At 32.4% G+C, this 21,721-nt stretch overlaps 1 protein-coding gene across 1 annotated transcript in view; it reads left to right on the top strand.

The window, feature by feature from the left end:
- Positions 1-21,721, top strand: part of SLC9A2 (solute carrier family 9 member A2) — a 128,546-nt gene that overhangs the window by 39,873 nt on the left and 66,952 nt on the right. Inside the window, exon 3 of the mRNA XM_051984323.1 lies at positions 4,055-4,305. Within this exon, the coding sequence (XP_051840283.1) occupies positions 4,055-4,305 (251 nt within the window). The remainder of the gene's footprint in view (positions 1-4,054; positions 4,306-21,721) is intronic.

Below are 21,721 nucleotides of genomic sequence, written 5' to 3'. Positions count from 1 at the left end.
TATTTCTTAGTTTCTCAATAATCATTCTACAAGCATTTATTGATTGATTAACTCCTATGTGCCAGGCACTGTGCTAAATGCTAAAGGTGCAAAAATAGGCAAAACAAACAAACAAAAAAACCTCTGTCCCTACTCTCAAGGAGGTCACAGTTTCTGAGAAATACTGTGATTTCATGATATTTTAAACTCAAAATACTTAAATGAATTTAATCATTTATTCATATGAACATGTTTCATTTTCATGGCAAAGTTATTTTTTTGTGTGGTCACTTTAATGTTTTATTCATTCTTTTGAAGTCAGACCTCATAGTTTCTTGATTTTGTAACCTGGATTCATTGAGGAAAGGAGAGCAGTCCAATGAAGTATTTTTTGATTTCAATCATTTCCAGTGGCCTTATATAATGAAATATAATCTTATGAAATTGGAAAGTAATTAGTAACATTTTTAGGTTTTTTTCTTCTTTAAACCATCAGTGTGAATCTAAAAATGTTATGCTAAAAGTGAAATAAAATGATCTGTATTTACATTAGTTCTAATGAGATCATTAGCCATATCTTTGGTTATCAGGCAACTCTAACTCTTAAATTCTTGCCATTAAAGAACTTAGAACATAGATACATCTCCTGGTTTAATCTTGCTAAAATATCATTTTCAAATTTAGGTCATCTATGTATGACCTGAAAGAAATCTATCACCCAGCTTCCCTTTTGAAATATAGTAATACAATATATAAATAATTACAACCACAAGACATCTTGTGATAAGGTCAAAGAGTCTTTGGGAATGATCTCTGGGATTGTGGCCAGTTGAAACTGAAATAATTTTATCTTGTGCTGATCATTAGCTGAGAGTTTCAAGGTAAATCAGATGAGAGGTTATGGAAAACTTCCTTGTTGGTGAGGAAATATTTTCGTGGTCACACATGGAATTTGTCTAGCTAAGATGTTCTTTCTCAATTTTACATTGGTGTCTACCCTAACAATAAGAATGATCAAAATGTATCCTCTGATCCATGGGCCCAAAATAAAACCTCTATGACTCAGTATTACAATTTTAAAAACAAAAAGGAATTATATTGAAAACAAAGCACACCTTTAATTAATATATAATGCCAGAAAAAAGGATACAGACTTATTCTGATCAGTGTGGTACTAGTCACTTCTTGAAACTTTGTATCACTATCCTATTCCTACTGTATTGGACCTGGTGGGACTAAAGAAGAAATATAATGTGATTTTACCCTTAGAGAATTTGAACTTTAATTGAAGATGTAAAGGTATAAAATAACAAGGAACAATATAAGATAAAGTATAATTGAGGTCCAAATTGTGAAATATCATTGTAAATGCTATAAAGTAAGAAAATCAGTGATGGCTCCAATAGACAAGAGAAGCTTTCAAGTGAAGGTAGTACTTGGACATTAATGATTTTGAATAGGGTATGAATAAATGGAATGGAGGGAAGCCAACCTAGGCAAAGGACACAGTATGAAAGAAGAAGGCACAGAGATGAAAATAAGCATGTTTTCTATGGCACATTTTGGAGAGTAGAGCAAAGTGTGTTATGGAAGAATGAGAAAAAAAAGATTTGCTAAATGGAGTAGGGCAAAATTAGGGAGACCCTGGATTTCTAAGAAAACTTTGGCTTGGAGCAGTGTGAGAAATAGGTGGCCTTTGAGAGGTTTTTGAGTAGGAGAGAGGGAAATGAGAAAAAAAGATGTTTGGGGAAGATTAATTTTGTAATTCTGAATTTGTGTGAGGATGGTGGCAATGAAGGAAGTCAGCCAGGAGTTCTTTGTAATCTAAATAATCTAAATAACTTTTATGTAAAGTGATCCTCTTTGTGTAAAGAAGATTTAAAATAATGATTTACAGAAACAATATTCTGGTGACCTGAAAGTGTCAATGTACCTCTCAAAGATACACACACACACACACACACACACACACACACACACACACAGGAGAGAGAGAAAAAGAGAGAGAGAGAGAGAGAAAAAGAGAGAGAGAGAGAGGAGGGAGAGTTCACAGTATTCTTGAAATTCAACTGAAATTCAAATGAAGAAATATTTATTAATCAATTATTAAGCATTAAACAAAGCATTGTGTTTGATGCCAGGGATATAAAGAGAAAAATTTTTTAAAAGCCACTTTTTTTTCCCCTCCATGAATTTACATTTTATTGGGGGGTAAAATTTTGTTTATTTGGAAAATAAGTGCAAGATGATTTAAGGAGAGGTGAACATAGACAGCTAGGGGATCAGGAAAGGTTTTCTATTAGAGATGAATTCCTGGGATAGGTTTTCATTTATAGATAAATGCAAATTGATTTGAGAAGGGTGAAAACCCATATAACTGAAGGATTAGATTTCCTGGGGAATGTGGAATCAGAAATGAGCCTGTGAGGAAGCTAAGGATTCTAAAAGGCAGAGAGGAAGAAGGAAAGAATTCTATGGATTGGGATGTAGCCAGTGAGTACACAAGGCATGGAAAGTCATATCAGATTACAGCAAGTAGACTAGTATGGCTAAAAATTAGAGTGTATGAAGAAGGGTAATATAGAATTAGGTTGTGAGAGCTTTAAATGCTCAATCAAGAAGTTTTTAATTTTGTCCTAGGGGTAGTAAGAAGCCATGAAAAATTCTTGAGCAGTGACATGGCCAGATTTGTGCTTTATGAATATCTGTTTTTCAGCTCTTTAGGAGATCATTTGGAGAGGGAAGAGAATAAAATAGAAGTAAGGACATTTTTTGGAAGGCTTTTGAACTAATTCAGTCTCTTTCACCATAAGTAATTATTAAAGCTCTATCTCTAGACCTATTATTTTGTAAAATCTCAATCAAGTCAATTCTGCATATATGGCCTTTGAATATACTTGAGTACGGTGGGGAGATATATCAGGTGATCATAATTTTACCACATAAAGATGTCTGATCATTTTATAGTTAAACTATATCTGTTGTTGCTGTTCAGTTGTCTGATTCTTTGAGATCCCATTTGGGGTTTTGTAGGCAAAGATACTGAGATGGTTTGCCATTTCCTTCTCCAGCTCATTTTATAGATGAGGAAGCTAAGGCAAACAAGGTTAAATGATTTGTCCCTTAGCTAGGGTCACACAACTAGTTAGTATCTGAGGGGCCCAATTTGAATTCAGGAAGATGACGGCAGACACAGTATTCTATGCATTGATCCACCTAAGTACCCAGACCATATCCATTCAGATAAGTAAAAAGCAATTAATTTTCTTGCTTACATATTCACTTTACTAAAAAAAAATTCACAATTTGATAAGAAGTTTTTAACTTTTATTGTGTTTCATAGATGCCTTGGGCAGTCTATGGAAATCTAAGGACCCTTTTGCTAAATAAAGTTTTTAAATATATAAAATCTATAGCTTTTCAAAAGAAAATAATACAGTTGCCAAAACATCTTAAAAACTAACTTTGTAGATCCAAGATAACTGCTAAACAGCAACAGCAGCAGCAGGCTCAAGTAGCTTGACTACTAAGAGATAGAATTTATTCCTTATGGCTGGCATGGAGGTTTTCACTCTGATCCCATGCTAAGGTGGAAGACTTTCTCTGGAAACAGGTTAAGAATGTGAAGAGTTTAAATGAGCTCCCATAGGTATTGAGCAGCTTCCTATCTGTCATGTTCCTAGTGAGGCAGAAGTTGTAACACACAAGACTGGGATGGGTGTCAGACATGTGTTAAAAGGGATAGAAGAACTTATTTAGACATATTCTGACAAAGTAATGTTTTTTAGCATTCATCCTAAAGTGGATGGTACTGGACTATTATATAATTTTTCTTAAAAGAGTTGAAATCTGAAATGTTGACCTGTTTTTCTCAAAAATTTATTTTTCATTATCTAATTCCAGGCAGAAATAAAATATTAATAAATTAGTAGTCATTGGTCATATTAAACATAAGTATATTTGAAAATTTTTTTAAAGTAAAAGTTCTTTATTTTCTCTCCTGAACTTAGAGAAATAATGGAGAAATTAGAAAGGATCATTGGTTATAACTGATACAAATTTCTTTTTTTCACAGGTGCTGTATAATTTGTTCAAGTCCTTTTGCCAGATGAAAACAATTGAGACCATTGATGTGTTTGCTGGAATTGCTAACTTTTTTGTGGTGGGAATCGGGGGGATAGTCATTGGAGTCTTGCTGGGCTTTATAGCAGCATTTACCACCCGTTTCACACACAATATCCGAGTGATTGAGCCACTCTTTGTCTTCCTATACAGCTACTTGTCATACATCACAGCAGAAATGTTTCACCTCTCAGGCATCATGGCGTAAGTACTAGGGGAAAAAAGATATTGATAACTGGCAAGAATGAAAAAATGTAGATTAAATTTCATAGAATTAACATATTCTAAAGTAAATAAAAAATTATTTCTAAGACAACTTTTAAGAGCATTTAAGAGTTCTTTTTAAAGAGTACTTAAAAGTTTTTGTAGCTTCTTTTATTTTCCCTTTTTGTGATAATAAGTGAAAAAAATATACATGGCTAAACTAAAATTTCAAAGTTCCAGTGTGAAAAACAGCATAAAGATAATTTCTGTAGACAAATATAATGATTTTTAAATAAATAAACCAGAATATCTATACTGAAATAAGAAGTCATAGCTTTTCAAAGAGTGTCCATGAAACTTTTGTTTTAATGATGCTTTCATTTCTCAAATAATTTTAGAACTTATAGAACTTATAGAATTTCAATTAAAGGCTATATTATAATCTTTAAATATTCTTAATATGGCAAATCTTCATTCTGTGAGGATGGATGGGGATGGGAATGGATGGTAGAAGAAGTGAAAAGACAAAAGTCATTTGGATTCAAGTCTGTTAAATAAGAGGGGTTATCTATCATGTTGAGAGATTTTTATTGTTTTGTTGGTTTGTTAAACAAGTAACTTTTTGTGTGAGTATACAGGGATGAGATTAATTTTATTTTCTGGCTCATAAATTGTTACAATGAGAATGATTTTCTTTTCTGCTCACAAATTGTTCCTGAAAATGATATTTTTTTTTCTTTAAAAGCAAATGCTAAAATGTTTTGAAAAACACTAGGATCTTTAGAATAAGTATCAATATCCCTTGAGGTGTCTATTTTGGAGGAATATACTCTTATAGAAATATACATTCTGGTAGTTATAATGACAATTTAATACTTTATAGTCACAAATTGTTTACCTTAAATGATGACTAATCTCTCATGAAAAGAGTTGGCTAATATAGACATAATTTTGATTGTTAGGTTAACTTCCCTGCCAACATTTGTTATAGAGACTTGTTTTCTGTCATATTTTGACTAAGGTATTTTGTTGCTATTGTTCTTTTCCCTTGCTGCTTTTATATCTATTATTATTGGAATACGACTTAATCAATATGTTTTGGTACTGTTAGTAAAAAAACTTAAATGCACCATGCAACTGAGAGCGAGGCTTATTATAATAAGCTCAAAGTTTTGCATGGTTTTTTGTTTCAGAGACAAATCTAAAAAAAGCAACATATTAATCCAGTTTGACCTAGTAATGAAATGTTCCATCTCTTCCCTCTTGTTGCTATTCATATAATTTGTATAGCTTCCAGTTTCTTCCTTATTCTTTGACCTATGTCATTGAAAGCATGTGATCAAGTAGCTACAGTGTCTTCAAAGAGAGAAGAGCCCAACTTCTGAATTTTCTAAAGATTATTTCTGAGAACATTAAATTGCAGAAGATATATTCCTTATACTCTAGCCTAGGCATCCAGAGATTTCAGTGTCTTTATCAGAATGGTTGGTCTGCCAATTTTCCCAGCAATGGAAGTCCAGTGACTATCTAGATGAAATATGAGGGAGGAGAGGTAGAATTGGATTGAGGCCTATTTACTGCCCCCAAACTCTGTGACAACTAGGTACACCGAGTGAAGAAGACATTTATTGCCTTCTATCATTTGCTCCCTGAAAGTAGATCTTCCTGGTTTATGAGGACTAGAGAGATTTAGAAATCAGACCAAGTTAAGGACAAGTTTTTCTTCTGTTTTCTCAAACTGTTTTCATATACTCAAGGCATTTTCTGGCATTTATAACTCTGTGAAAGTGAATGGCATTTTTATGCATTGTAATAGAGTCTAGGTATTTTTTCAGGCCTGGGGATATGTGATACTTTGCTGTAATTTAAGTCAGAGAGATTTACTTTCTTTCAGCCTTTAGTGTGTTGTGTACATACCTACATGTACATGTAATTAGTACAATGTACTAAAGTAGAAATTGGGAGCTTAGTTTAGTGATAAAAATTAAAATTGTAAATGCGTGTGTACAATTTTCATGTAAGATGTAATATTTTCTAAGTTTAAATCTTATTAAGTCTCATATATATAATTTTATATATTTTATATCATTTATATATATACATATATATATATATTTATGCAACTATAAATATAAATATATATTGTATTTCCCAAATTTGGGGAAGGGGACAAAATGTTGTTGGCATAAAGAATTCCTAGAATGGTGACTTCCTCTACAAATGTAGATCAAAGAAGGGAGGGGCAAGTGTGCTATTAAATATTTTAACAACTGGATTTCAGGGATAGAGGGAAGGAAAGTCTCCCTATACATGACATTCTTTTATGTTTATTCTTTATTATTACCATTTTGCCATCATTTCTTAATTCTGGCTATTCAAGACAACAAATTAAGCCCTGAATTTTAGTGTTTGACAATTTCTGAAATACACATGTTCACACTGAAAATTTAGCAATTATCTCTTACCAGCACAAGCTGGCTCAAGCACATCCCTGGTTCACACAGTGTCAGAAATAAGACTTGGATTTAAGTCATCTGGATTCTGAGGGTGGCTCTCTATCCATCATGCAGTAGTACGTCCTTATATGCCCATCTATAATTGTACTTTACTTTTTGACATTTAAAAACAAATGTTAATGACTAGTGGAAGCGAAGTTAGTGATATATAGAGTGTGCCTAATGTGTTTAGTAATGTCTCTTCCTTAAGGTAGGCAGGGAGCAAATGTAAGAGGAGCTAATGAAAAACCTAAACAGAGATTTTCAAATTAATTAAAAATGAAAAAAAAATATATATTTATTTTTCTTATATTTCACATTCTCCCCTTTCCCTCACATTCTCTCTTCCTGTCTGCCTCCTTTCCTTCCTCCCTCAGTGTCTTTTTTCCTTCTCGCCTCCCATCCTTTCTTCTTTTCTTTGCTCCTCCCTTCTTTCTTCCCTCCCTCCCTCCCTTTCTCCCTTCCTTCCTTGTTCTCTTCTTCCCTCTCTTCCTCTTTCCCTTTCTTCTGAAGATAGAAATAGGAAAGTAATAGTCTCTGTTCTCCTAGAGCTCATATTCTAATAGGGTGAGACAACACACTAGGAAGGAAAGCTGAATGTAGATGGCAAAGCCCTTTTTTTTTACACCACATTCCCTTCACCATTAAAATTATATCAGGATAGATTGTTGTATCATAGGACTTTGTGTATATGTGTATATACATATATATTGGGTATCCTAAAAATAACACATAGATGGAGGTTTGTGTGTATATATAATCTTTACATACATTTGTGTACATGTATCAGGTTCGCATCCCTTAGGCTTGATCTAAATTTCTATAGAGTAAGATTTAGGGACAAATTGTTTTAACGATAAATTAAACTCTCCTGTCAATTAACTGCAACAATTAAATTCCCCCAAGTAATGATCCTCCTGAGTAATATAGGAAGACTTATCTCCATGAGGAGCTTATATTGTCACTATCTTCTCTAGCTTTTATGGTTTGAAGAAATAAATTAATGATGATTCCTCATAGATTACATATGGAATTTATACCCTATGAGTATTGAAATAGAAAATTACTCTCATTCTCTCTTCTTTGCATAATGAGCATTTTTATGAACATAAATGATAATCAGATCATCTGCCATCCTCATTCGTTATAAATATTCTCCAGCTGAGTAGTATAACTAATATATATGGCCCAAAAGAGACTGATACTTGGTATTCAAAGCTTTTTGAAGTCCAGTGAAAAGATTTTTTCATCATGAGGGATTCTAGGCATTATCTATGTTTATGATAGTTTCTTGTAACGTTTTCCTATATATTCATTCATCCCATATACTACAGGAAAATTGAGTCATATGATATATTTATATGTACATTTATATGTATGTATATAGAAATATATATTTATGTGTATGTGTATTTTTTGAGATTATATTTCCCTATATGGCTTAGGTTGGCCAGTAATCAGTCATGACCATGATCCTCTTGGTAATTGGCATGGAAGCTTTGATTTGTCCTATTTCTGACCTGGGTTAATTTTCCCCTCCTTGGGCAGCCTAGTAGCCCTACATTCCCAAGTACCATTGGTACTTGGTGTTTCATGATAAGCATTAACCCTAAAACAACTCAGAACTCTAGAGCTCAAGTCTCTTTAGTAGAAGGGACTACATGTGTCTCACTCTACCTGATGTGATATATTATTATTAATAAATACTTAAAATCATTCCTTTTGCTCAAAGTCTTTAAAGCATGTTTTGCCAATATTCTCAAGATATTATTGTGATGAAAGTACTACCAGGGAAATAAAAAACTTTTCATCAGATGTCCAAATTTCCATTGAAGAGCCTCTTTCTTCCACACTTAGACAGGCTAAAAACAAAGTCATAGGATCATAGGTTCGAAGAAAGCTTAGTGACTATCTTTCCAGATGTTAGTTGGATTACCTGGGATCCTCCCCACAATATGTTTGGCAAGTAACTATTCATCCTTTGCTTGAAGACTTCTAGTGAAAAGGGGAAGATCCTTTCTCCTAAGACAACAGATACAGTTTATTGCTGGACTCATACTTGAAGACTTGGTAAGTGTTTATTAGTAATTAATACTAGTCATTAGTTTGGATAAAGATATCTATGGTTTGCTTATCATATTTGCAGGTAATATGAACTTGCACAGTCATCAGGAACTGAGGATCATCTCTATGCCATGATGCATTTGTAGGAGGAATTTAATAAAAGATGAAATAGATGATAATAAAAATAGCACTAATGCTTAAGTTTATTTTAGATTTATACTCTTTTCCAGGCAGTTAGGTTAAGAGTGCTGCATTTGATATCAGGAAAACTCATCTTTATAAGTTCAAATCGGGCAAGTCACTTAATTCTGCCTCAGTTCCTTCTTCATAAAATGAGTTGAAGAAGGAAATGGCAAATCTTTCTAGTATCTTTGCCAAGAAAACTCCAAATGGGACCACAAAGATTGAAAGACAACTGAAGTCAAACATATAAATGATTTTAAATGACAGCTCCAAATGATTAACCAACTTCTCACCAAATTAAAGTTATAACTTCCAAATTGCCTTTATTCTTTACCCACAAGGTTCTGTTGTTCAGACCAGCAGCATTCATTTCAAAGATGTTATCTGAAATTTTTGAAAGTAACTCATAAGAATTGCATGTTTTTGATCTTTTTAATATGGAATGTTTTGGAGGAGGTAGTCATGATAGTGTTGAATTTCAGGAGTACAAGATTTGTAGCAAGAAAAACTGAAGTTCTCTAACTTTGTGACTTTTTGCCACTGACTTAGCTTCTCTTAGCTTCACAGGATCATATAATTTCAGAAAAAGGATTTTGTATACAATGTACATGAAAAATGACCATCCAGCTTTTGCCTGAAGTCCTCAAGTCTAATTTTCTTTGAGGCAACCCATTTCACTAATTGTTGGGAAATTTTACCATACATGAAAACTATTAACTTTTGTGCAATTTTCAAATATTTCAGTCCTACTTGCTTAGTAACCTTTGGAGCCAAGCAAGGAAAATCTGGTTTTTGTTTCACAAAATAGATTTATAATTATTTAAAGAGAACTATCATGTCCCAGCTGACTAAGTTTTTGCTTCTCCTGGTTAAAGATTTCTCATTTCTTCATAAAGATCCATAAAGGTCATGAGTTCATGACTTTCCTGATTATCCTTTTCTGGACAATCTCTAGATCATCATTTTCTTGTCTAAAATCTGACACACAGAACTTGAGAAGACCCCAAGTCTAATCAGAATGGAGTCCAGAGAGACTATGCCTTTTAAAATTCTGATAGTCATTTTTTCTCTAACATATCTCATTGCTGACTTATGAAACGTATACTATATTTTCAGACATATATTTATTTAGCCAACCTTTTCCCATCTCACATTTGTGAAGTTGATTTTTTGAACCCAAAGATAATATTGCTAATCCCGATCAAATTTTATTAAATTTTTGATTCAGCCCAAAATTACAACTTCACAGAATTACTTTGGTTCTTGACTACTATCCTCTGTTATTTGCAAATGTGATAAGCATTCCATAGATACACTGAGAAATGATGTTAAATTATAGCATGAGGACAAATATAGGACACCCCTCCCCCCTGGGAGTTATATTGGAAAATTTTTTCCAAGTTGAAATCAGACTATTGGTATGAATCCGTTAAAATGTACTGACTTCTTTATCTTTACACCTTTTCCACATGGAAGCGTGTTCTTCAGCAAGCATTTTGCCGAAATCTAAGTAAAGGTACAACATCTTGAGTTTAGTAATTTTGTCAAAAAAGAAAATGAGGTTATATTGTCCTGACCTGTTCTTTATGAATTCATGGTAATCTTTGTGACCACTGCTTTCTTTTTACTAGATATCAAATTAATCATATCCCTTTAATAATAAATTTTGTAGTTTTGCCATGAATCAAAGTCAAGGTCATTCATCAACTCATTTGTATAGATTCTCTAGATGCTCCCAATTTTTGAGAAACAAGATTTTTGTTTTGTCATATTCTGTAGTATCTCTCATTCTAAACTGTCTTTTAAAAGTTACTAACAGGTACTTAGCTATCACATCTGATTTTCTTTTTTTTTTCTTTTTTAAAAATTATTTAGAGATATAGTTCATTGGAGCTAGGTGACCTGAATTCATTAAAGAGGCTAGTTGCTAACTTGTTCTTTCCTTGTCTTAGTTACAAATTTTCTATTGATTATATTTGCTCTTTTTTTTTCCTAATCCAAAGATTGTTCTCCTTGCCAGAAAAATAGAAGGAAAATTAGAACATATTGGCTGTCTATCTTTCATCAGTGAGTGGAGTATTACACTCATACTGAACAGTGATCTTATCCCTTTTTTTGATCCTTCTCTTTTTCATATAGCCAAAATAAAATCCCTTTTTCTGCTTATGCTTCAGTTCATTCTGATCATTAACACTCTTGCTACTAATTATATAGGAATTTTTCCTAGCCTTTTGAAAAATCTTCTATCTACCTTTGTGACTGTTTTCTAAATATTTCCTTAAAACTTTTTTGAGGTAGCTGATGAGTTCCTAGGACATTCAAATATTTCTTTTTAGACAACTTTTTTTTTAAATTACTTCTCTTCATAATCTTTAAAAATGTTTCCAAAATTTAATTATTGAGAGATTCTTCTATCTCCTGGTCTGATTTCTCCTATAAAATTTCATTCCCTGAAATTTGCTCTTCCAAAGTTTACAGTCTGGGTCAAACTATTTCCACCTTCCCTCTCCAACTCCATTATAAATGCTACCATTTTCTACTGTTTTATTGGAACAAATAAGTGGCATAATGTCTAGAATGCTGTGCCTAGAATCAAGAAGACTCATCCTCCTGAATTCAAATTTGGCTACCTTGTATCACTCAGGAGAAGTAACTTAATCTTGTTTGCTTAAGTTTTTTCATGTGTAAAATGAACTGGAGAAAGAAATGGAAACCACTCAATATTTAGAAAAAAATTTTTTTAAAAATTCACTTCATTTCATAGTTCTACTATCCCTTTCTTTTAAAACATTTTTATGCTTTTTTTATATCACTCCCAGTTGCCAGTATACTTCTCTTTGCCATTGCAGTCTCCTTTGGAGCAAAGAAAAATGTTCACCAAAATCAATCGGCAAAAATAACTTCATCACAGCATATGCACTATCCTGCCCTTGTGGTCTTATCACTTTATTGAGTGGAAAAATGTGTGTTTCAACATCCGATCTCTGGGAACAAAATTGTTCATTGAAATTAATCTAAATTTAGCTGCTTTTTAGTGTTGTTTTTATCTATATTACTATAGATATTATTTATATTGTTACCCTGATTCTGCTTTTTTTTCCCCCTCTCTCTGTACCTAGTCATAGAGGTCTTCTCATATTTTCCTGCTGCCTCTTAATAATTGTTTTTTTCATATAATGATGTTGGATAGGCCCTATATTTTATATAGCCTTTCAAGAACATGATATCAGTCTCTTAATACAATGAAGCATCAAGAGTGATACTTATGTGGGGAAGGACCTTTTGTAGACTTTCAACAAATAATTGTTAATTGTTGGTGTTCTGGAGATGTAATCCTTGTCTAATGACTGGGATTATATATTTAGATTTAGAAGGAACATTAGAGACCATCTAATCTCATTTTACAGATGAACAAACTGAGGCACAGAGAGTTAAAGTGATTTGCCTGGAGTCATGTCTATAGTAAATGGTAGAGACTAGTTTTGAAATTAATTCAAATTCAGTTTTCTGTACATTATATAACCCTCATCCTCACCCAGTGCATAGATCCAATACTGCCTCTCTAGTGCATAAATGTATTACTAGAAAACCATTTATGAACAAATATGCTTGTGAAAAAAGTAAATCACACCTTATTGAAATTTTTGGTATAAATAAAAACAAAGGCATAAAAAAGGAAAAAAATTGCAATTAAATAGAAAGATGATCCTTAGGTTACCCTTGGAGAGGTAAATAAAACAGTCAGAGGAGTTGGTTTGATTGTGCACCCAAAGGAAACAAGAAACATCATTTCATGGAACACTTGATTGTCTTGCCTTGCAGTGCTCATGAAAAAAATAAATAGAAACCACAGTTTCTGCCAACTTCTGTCACAGGTAAAGTGAAGCTATTCCATATAAGTTGATACTTGATAATTTTAATGTGAAGATTTATAGAAGTCAATGAAAATTTGTTTTAAAAATAAAATTTGGTACTCAGAAATTAAATTAACTAAATTATTTATAAACTGACTTAGCTACATAGAAGCTTCATATCTACCACCTACTCAATCCTAAATATTTTTGTTAAAAAAGACTCAGGAGACACCATATATGTTGAACCCATAATAGCAGAAAATTAATGTTACTTAACAAATAAGGAAATGCCTCATAAACATGTAATTAATAAACATAAACAGAAGTAGATTAGAGGAAAAGAACCCCATGGCATACAGAGATGTTTTTGATACAGTCATCACAGTGTCAGGACTATGGAAAATATATGAAATCAGTGATAGTTGATGTTATTCCAAAAAATATTAAAAGGACCTCAAATTATGAGAAAATGGCTGTATCTTTGGTCTTTCCTTACTTTTTGCTAATAAGTAATTGAGCAAGGATTAGTGGTTTTAGAGTAAGAGTAGAATGGATACTAGGGAAAGAGAGCAATTAAATATGGAAATTAGGGTATAACTCTGGTACACATTGTTTTTCCTATATCTCAATTTATGTTTTTGTTGTGTGTCACTAGTGTCTGTTACCCAATAAAAAAGTGACTTTAACTTGACAGACCCATGTTATGTTAAAACCCAAAGGATTTGGAATTGATATTTTAAAGTTTATGAAAAAAATAATCAAAATAATTTTCATAGCAATGGCATTTAGATTGTTTGCCAATTAACCTGAAAAGAATTAAAAAGTGAAATTTACTTTTCCTCACATTTATGAATTTAATTTTAATTTTTGATTTAAGATAATGAAGAGAAAATAGTTTAACTTTTGTGAAGCAATAGTGCTGCTTCACATTTATATAATTTTCTAGTTCACTTTTAGTCCATTGGAACATAATTTTAGAAGTCCAGTAAACATGAAATACTCTTATTTTTCTTGAAGAAACTGAAACAGAGAAACTAAGTGATTGCCCAAGGTTATACAGCAAATTAAAACAGAATTAGGAAAGAACACTATTATAGAATTCTCATTCTGTAGCCAGACCACTCTATTTTAAAATGATTTTTACCTAATTGCCCCAGATATCAACACTACAATTGTCTAGCAAAGCCAAATGGGATGTAGGGAAATGAAAGATTTATCCAGCTAATTGAATTAAAACATCCCATTTATCCCCTAATTCCTTGGATACTATCTGCAAAAGAATTTCACCTTTGAGATTTTTGTTATTGTTTTGTTTCTCTTATTTAGATCATTACCTATTTTTCCTTGATTTAAATCTGTTTCTGATACACCATCTATGTAACCATGGGCAAGACACTTAATCTCAGGTTCCTCATGTATAAAATGAGGCAGTTGGATTAAAAGACTTCTAAAATCTTTTCTAGCTCTAGATCTATCATTCTATATTATATTCTCTACTTTTTTTCCTTAGGTTTGCCAACCTGTGTCATGTTGAGTGGAAAAGAATTTATCTACATCTAATTCTACTGTAAATTTAATGTTTCATGATTATTATGTAAGCAGTTGCAAATGGTTATGATGAGATTATTTTCTCTTTGCGGGCAATGTTGAATTCAAACTCTTTGATAAAATACTTCCAATATGAGCATATGCTTGATTTATCACAATTAATGACTTGAAGGCTACTAGAAGATACCTCATTTTTTTTTTAGCTATCTTTCACTATTTATTTGTGCCCTAGATATTAAAAAAAAAAAAAAAAAAAACAAAACAAAACCAGAGAAGCATTTTCCTTCCTCTTTTTTCATACTAAATGAATTGTGATTTCACCTGTATGCTACTTCCTTTATTTATTTAGAACAAAAATTATTCCATGTCTTGGCTGAGAAATTAATTTGGAGGGAAAAAATAGAATTAATTTTTGGTCAACAGTTTGATAAGTCTCTCTGAATTTGGATAGACTGTTCTCCAATACCAGCCCATTTTCTGAACCTTTACTTGAAGTTTTTCCCTATTTTTCAAAAGACCTACCAGAGATTGAACTCTTTTGGAATAGCCTTTGAGAACCAAGGATGACTTTCATTGTGTGATGGGGCATAGAGAAGAAATGTAGTGAAAAAGTTTTCCCCCCTTGTGACAAATCAAAAGAAATATTTGAATGGCAAAACTGATATAAAATGGATGAAAGTGAAGGGGGGGGGGGAATAAGAGAAAAATTCTTTTTTTTTTTTTTTTGAAAAAAATTACTTCTTACAAAGAAATAAATACTGAATTTGGAACTGAGGATCTGTTTAAATCTTAGATATGATACTGCTTCTTTGACCTCCTAGTACCAGTTTCTTTACTGGAGGGTGTTGGACTAGATAGCCTCTATAGTCTTTTCCAGTTCTGAATCTGTTGTTGATATAGTAGATAAAGTAGAAGACCTGATTTCAAATTTATATCAGAGACTTGTAATCCTACGCAAATCAGTTAACCTTCTTAAGCTCCAGTATCTCTGTTTTCTTTACTAGGTAATTGTTGGTCAAAGCACAAAGTGTTATTAATTCAATGCTCTATTTACTCACTAGATAGATTTTTTTTTTAAGGTAATAGGTAACAGAAAGGAAGGAAAGATAGAAAGGTAACATCAGATTGGCTTATGCCAACTTGGAAGAATGAGAATGGTATTAAAACTGATCAAGAGAAACAGGAAAATGACTGCCTTTTATTCTCCTATCAAGGGCTCTTTGACATGTGTTCTTATAAAACATTTCTGAGGAAAGGAAATCTGCCCAAAGATGCCTTTGAATCTTTTAAAGGTCTACAAATTTAAAAAGTATTATAAGTATAATTTTTTTTTGCTGAGTTTTTATCATTTTTTACAATGGAAAATTACTATTATCTCTCTCACTCTTTGGTTTTATAGGTATTTATTCCTAAAGTTTCACATTCTAGTACATAGCATATATTATATAATCTTGTCTTTATAGACAATCTGATTTAGAATTGCACATACATTTTGCATTATGTAAATTATGTGTGTTTCAAATTTATTGTGTATAATTAGGTATTTGGGGGTATATAAAATGTGTTGAATCTTAGAAATATGTTTTAAAAGCAAAAAAAAAACTATCATAATAAATGCTGCCACATTTTGTTTTCATTTTATGGAACACAACTTTTAAAGAAGCTTTTTAGCATTTGGAAGTAAAGTTATAATAATTATGCTTCCAGCTTCAGTCATTGTGGTTGTTTCGTAGGTGTAATTGCCAAGGAACTTTATGAGAGAGGCTACCAGGAGATTTATATATAGCGAGATATGCACATATATGCATATATATATATATATATATACATATGCTTATATATGTATATACTTTTAACATAAATTTATCTCTTTATAGCAATATAAGTGCCACTCTATTATCTAAATATGGATTATCTACTTAAAAAAAAAACACCAAACATGTTGTTACTCAGCATGTTTCTATATAATCTCCTCTTTACCTCCATAAGCTGGGGTCTGCTAAAGGAATGCCCATGCACTTTAATTTTAGCACAAGAAAAACATAATTAGGAAAATAAGTTTCTGGGAAGAAAATTATAGGGAACACCAAAGTCGAAAATCCAGCTAAATGATGTGGCATTTAGTTAGTTCATCAAGATCTATCAGTTTAAGGTTGGAATGAAATTTTAGCTGAATTAGGATGAATATCAATTTTGGTTTGTCTATTATAAACGATACCACTGTTTCTCTCAGGATGGATATTTTAGGACTGATTTAAAAAAAATCTTTCTACACTTATTTTGACAGGGAAATATAGTGAAATAACACTCTGTTAAAAAAAAATTGTTTTTTTTTCTTTAATTTGTTTTTTGTTTTTTTTTTTTTTTTTTTTTTTTTTTACACTTTAAGTTTAGCATTGTCTCCCTGCATCTCCACCCTGAACTGGAGAAGGCCACATTTTATTAGACAAATTGTTCTACTGAACCATAGATGGATCTATTTAAAATCATACAATGCATACTTTTTTTTTTATCAGTTCTTTCTCCGGCAGTGGATAGTATCTTTCTTCAGAAGTCCTTTGTAGCTGATTTTTAGTATTTATAATTCTCAGAATTACTTAGTTGTTCACAATTATTCTTTACACAGTATTGCAGTTATAATATATAATGTTCCTTTGGTTCTTCTCTTTTCACTCATCATTATTTCATGCAGATCTTTTCATGTTTTTCTAAATGTAACCTGCTCATCATTTCTTAAAGCACAGTAATCCGTAGTATGTTCTGTTCTAATTTCAATATATGAACCTGATGAAATTTTCATTAAATTTAATATTGGTTCTTAGCAATTAATGAAAAATTAGGAATTCATCACAAAAGGAAAATCCCAGTTCTCCCTTTAATCTGCTTTGGGTTATGGCAAATGTCTTATTTTTGTTGTGCTTAAATGACCTGATGACTAGAAGAAGAACTGGAATTTAATAATGTTTTAAAGGTCTCAAGTGGTATAGTGTATGTGTTTTTAATCAATAAGGCAAAGAAAAATAAAGGGAGTATTTTTGAAGCAAAACTATATTATTTTGAATTAGTTGATGTGCTTAGAGTAATGATGATTTGGATTGTGTGACTATTTGCCTAAACAATTTCCTTCCTAACTCTCAAAAAAAAACAACAACCCAAAACAACCCTAATTAAAAGGAGAATTTTGTGCCAGTTATAGCAATTTCAAAGGAATCCAAAGAATAAAATATTGAAGGTATCAGCTAGGTAAAATTCATTAATTATGAATTAATGTTGGAAGTACAGATAGAGAGTGAACTGAGCTCAGAGTTTTAAAAAGAGTAGAGAAAACTGGGAAAATTACAAAGCACTCTTAAATCCAGAATTTCTCATAACAGACCCATCTTTTCAGTATTTTACTAGTGTTGCTCAATGTTGGGAAACCTAGAGTAAATACCTTTGCCTCTGAAGAACTCAAGATGAGCTTCACACAAAAGATAATGAAGCAGAAGGTATGGGAAACCTATAACAAATGACCAATGAAGTATTCTCAAAAGAACAGGAGTTAAAGATACCATCCAAAATCTGACAAAAAGAGCTGAGCCCATGATGACAGTGAGAAGTAACAGCTAAAGAGTTAGAATACTCTACTGGAACCCTTGCGGTGTTGAGAAAAAATAAAGTAGGCTTATGGCACATCACATAACCTCCCTGTGGCAAACATTTAGAATCCTGTGAATGAGAACTATATAGAATGGACAGATCTAAGTAGGCTGAAATTGTATCATTGGAGAGAACTGCTGAATCAATGAAATCTGAAATCCACTATAGGTATTTGAGAATGTGCTGCTACTTGACCTAGACCTCAAAGAGGAAATTTTTTTCAGTTGTATTTTACTTATATCATGCTGAATTTCCCAAATTTGATTATTTTAGTGAAGATTCACAAATAGTATTATTTATTTGCTATACTTATATATATATGTGATACCAACTTTATTATCCGTGGAAATGAGAAATAGAATACCTGAAGCCTACAATGATTTTTACAAATTCTTTTTATTATTAGCTTTAATTCCTGCTAGCAAAAATGGATGAGTTTGCTTAATCTTCCAATGTTTATCTACCCTCCATTGAATGAAGGAGCAATGATATTGTTAAGAGGATAGATTGGATGAGGAGCAAGGTAAAAATGGAGAGGCAAAACATGAGAATAAGTCACAAATTGAACAGCGTAGGAGCAATTTCAATATAATTTTTTCTTCTTCTTATGATATGTTCTGTTTTGGTTCTTGCTTCTTTACCTTCTTTCTCCTCCCATGTCTTAATTATATTTATGTTGTGTGTGTGTGTGTGTGTGTGTGTGTGTGTGTGTGTGTGTGCCATAGGGAAATTTAATATAAAAAAGGAGTTGTAAATACCTAGAACTGTTTGTACAAAAATGGACCACTTTTGAGGTAATGAATTTTCTGTCACTAACAATAGTGTCTAAGCTAGATGATCACCTGTAAGTCAATCAACAGGCATTTATTAAGTGTTTAATTTAAAAAATGACTAAACAGAAAACCAACCATGTTGTCTGCCTTCAAGTGGTTCACATGTTAATGGGAAAGATGACTACCAAAAAATGTGTATATAAGGTACCTTGTTTTATCATTTCAATTATATCTGACTCATCATGACACAATTTGGGATTTTCCTGAAAAGATAACTAGAGCAGTTTACCATTTCCTTTTCCAGCTCATTTTAAAGATGAGGAAACCAAGACATATGGCTGTGATTTATCCATATCATACAGCTAGTAAATGTCTGAGGCCAGATTTGAACTCTAGAAAATGAGTTTTCCTTACTCAGGCCTAACACTTTATCTGCTGAGCTGCCTAGATGCTCCACTTACAAGATATATATCTATATATATAGATCTATATCTATCTATCTACACACACACACACACACACACACACACACACACACACACACGTATACGTATACACATGTATATACACACAGAGACACACATACACAAGGGAGAATGAAAAAAGAGCCATTCAGAAAGAAGGATTGGAGCTGAATCTTGGCAGAAGTCAGAGAGTAGAGATGAAGAATGGGAACATTGCAAAGTGGGAGAACAGTCAGGGAAAAGGCAAATGGGCCAGTGTTGCTAGATTGTAGATTAAAAATCAAACAGATGATTTTATTTGACCCTGGAGGAAATAGGAAACCATTAGCATTTACTGAATAGGGAAATGCTATGGTCAGAACTTCACTTTAGGAAAATGACTTTGGAAGTGTGGAGTGGAAGATAGATTGGAGTGGAAAGGGACTTGAGGCAAGGAGACCAACCAGGAAACCATTGCAATAGACAAGGTAAGATCTTATGAGGACCTGTATGAGATTGGCAGCCTTTTGACTAGAGAGAACAGATATTTTTAAAGTAGAAATGAAAAGACTTGATAACAAATTAGATATCTTAGATGGGGGAGAGGTCAAGGAAAATACTGGGGTTTTAAGCCCTGGTTTTTTAAAAATATATTAAAATAGTTTGGTTATGTCAATGAGACATCTGATTTGAGATATACAGTAGGAAGATATCCATTTTCCAGATTGGAGATCATTTTAGAGGTTAAGGCTGCTTTATAGACTTTATATAGACTTGGAAATCATCTACATAGAGATAATGATTGAAACTATAGAAACTGATAATATCATCAAGTGAGTATTGGGGGGAGGAGAGAAAAGGGCTCAGGACAAACCCTTGAAGAAAATGTATAGTTACTGGGCATTATATGAAAGAAGAGCTAGCAAAAGAAGACTGAGAAGGAGCAGGAAAACAGATTAAAGGGAAACCAGAATAGAGCAATGTCATGAAAACTAAGAAAGAAGAAAGTATCTAGGAAAGGAAGATGGTTAGAGATGTTGCAGAGAGGACTGCAAATGAAGGCATTGGGTAGAAGGGTAGACTAAATAACCCCTTCTGTATTTAAGATTTTATGGGGACAACTGGGTGGTTCGGTGGATAGAGCAACTGGCCCCAGAGTCAGGAGAACCTTAGTTCAAATCCAGCCTCAGACACTTAACCAAATTGCCTCCTTTCCCCTGCCACTCACCCTTCCAAAAAAAAAAGATCCCATGTCTCATTAAGTCAACTCATCATCTTATATACAAGTGCCTTGGAATAAATTGCATTACCACATATGATTAAATATTTATTCCAAAGAATGTATTCAGTATATCCTGAGTCACGAGCATGGTTGATAATGAATAAAGATAAAACAAGATGATTATTCTTTCTAAATGTTAATATGTGGTACCATTTGCTCAATAGTGAATTGTGTTTGTATATTTTGCTAATTTATCTGTGGAGGATATTCAACAATTATTCTTGCTGGATTATTGCGTTTTCCTACAAGTTAATACATATTGTTTTAGACTATCAAAAGGGGGACATATGTTTTAGTGCTATTGTTTCTTAAAGAACATTCTTTACTTATTCCATTCCCTATTTTGTTGCAGCTCATGTTACACAAAACTCCCCTGATATGGGTGTAGAAACTTGAGGTTAAGCTATTTTTTAAACTTCTAAAAAGTAAATAAAATCATAAAGTGGCTTAATTGCCACATAGCTCTATAACTATAGACACATAACTGAAAAATATACCTGCTTGAGAGTCATAGCCAAAAATCTTTCCCTGTGACACATAATCCCCTGTGCTCATGTCCCTCTGTAGAAGAGTACTGTATCATTTTGCACATTGATTGACTTTTTCTTCAGACATAGATTTCAGAAGAACAGGCATTTAAATAAGAAGCCACGAAAAAGTTATCCCTATCCTTTCTTAATCCAGTACTTTCCCTCTGTTCATTATCTCCTATTTTATACATATCTTGCTTTGTATATTTTTATTCACATGTTGTCTCTCTAATTAGAGTGTAAGCTCCTTGAGGGTAGGGATCCTCTTTGGCTTCTTTTTGTATCCTGAGTACTTAGCAAGCTGTCTAGCACTTAAGAGCTATTTAATTAATATTATTGTTTAGTTGGCTTATTTGTCCCTTTTGCAAAATAAATTAATGATAGTATCTAGCTCACAAGATTGGTAAGGACCTTAAGTGAAATTTTGTTTGCTTTTCAAAACTTGAAGTGTTATACAAATTTCTATATTGTTGTAGAATTGATAGTAATGGGAACTATTCCATAGATAGAGGAAACAATTTATTTTTAAATAAAGGTTGAAAGTACTAACAATTTCCATGGATATTGTTTTATCTCATTTACTTCTTGTCTATCTTCTACTTCAT

Source organism: Antechinus flavipes, chromosome 3 (assembly GCF_016432865.1).
Source record: "Antechinus flavipes isolate AdamAnt ecotype Samford, QLD, Australia chromosome 3, AdamAnt_v2, whole genome shotgun sequence".
In the NCBI taxonomy this organism is placed as follows: domain Eukaryota; kingdom Metazoa; phylum Chordata; class Mammalia; order Dasyuromorphia; family Dasyuridae; genus Antechinus; species Antechinus flavipes.
This window is presented reverse-complemented; position numbering and strand designations above follow the sequence as displayed.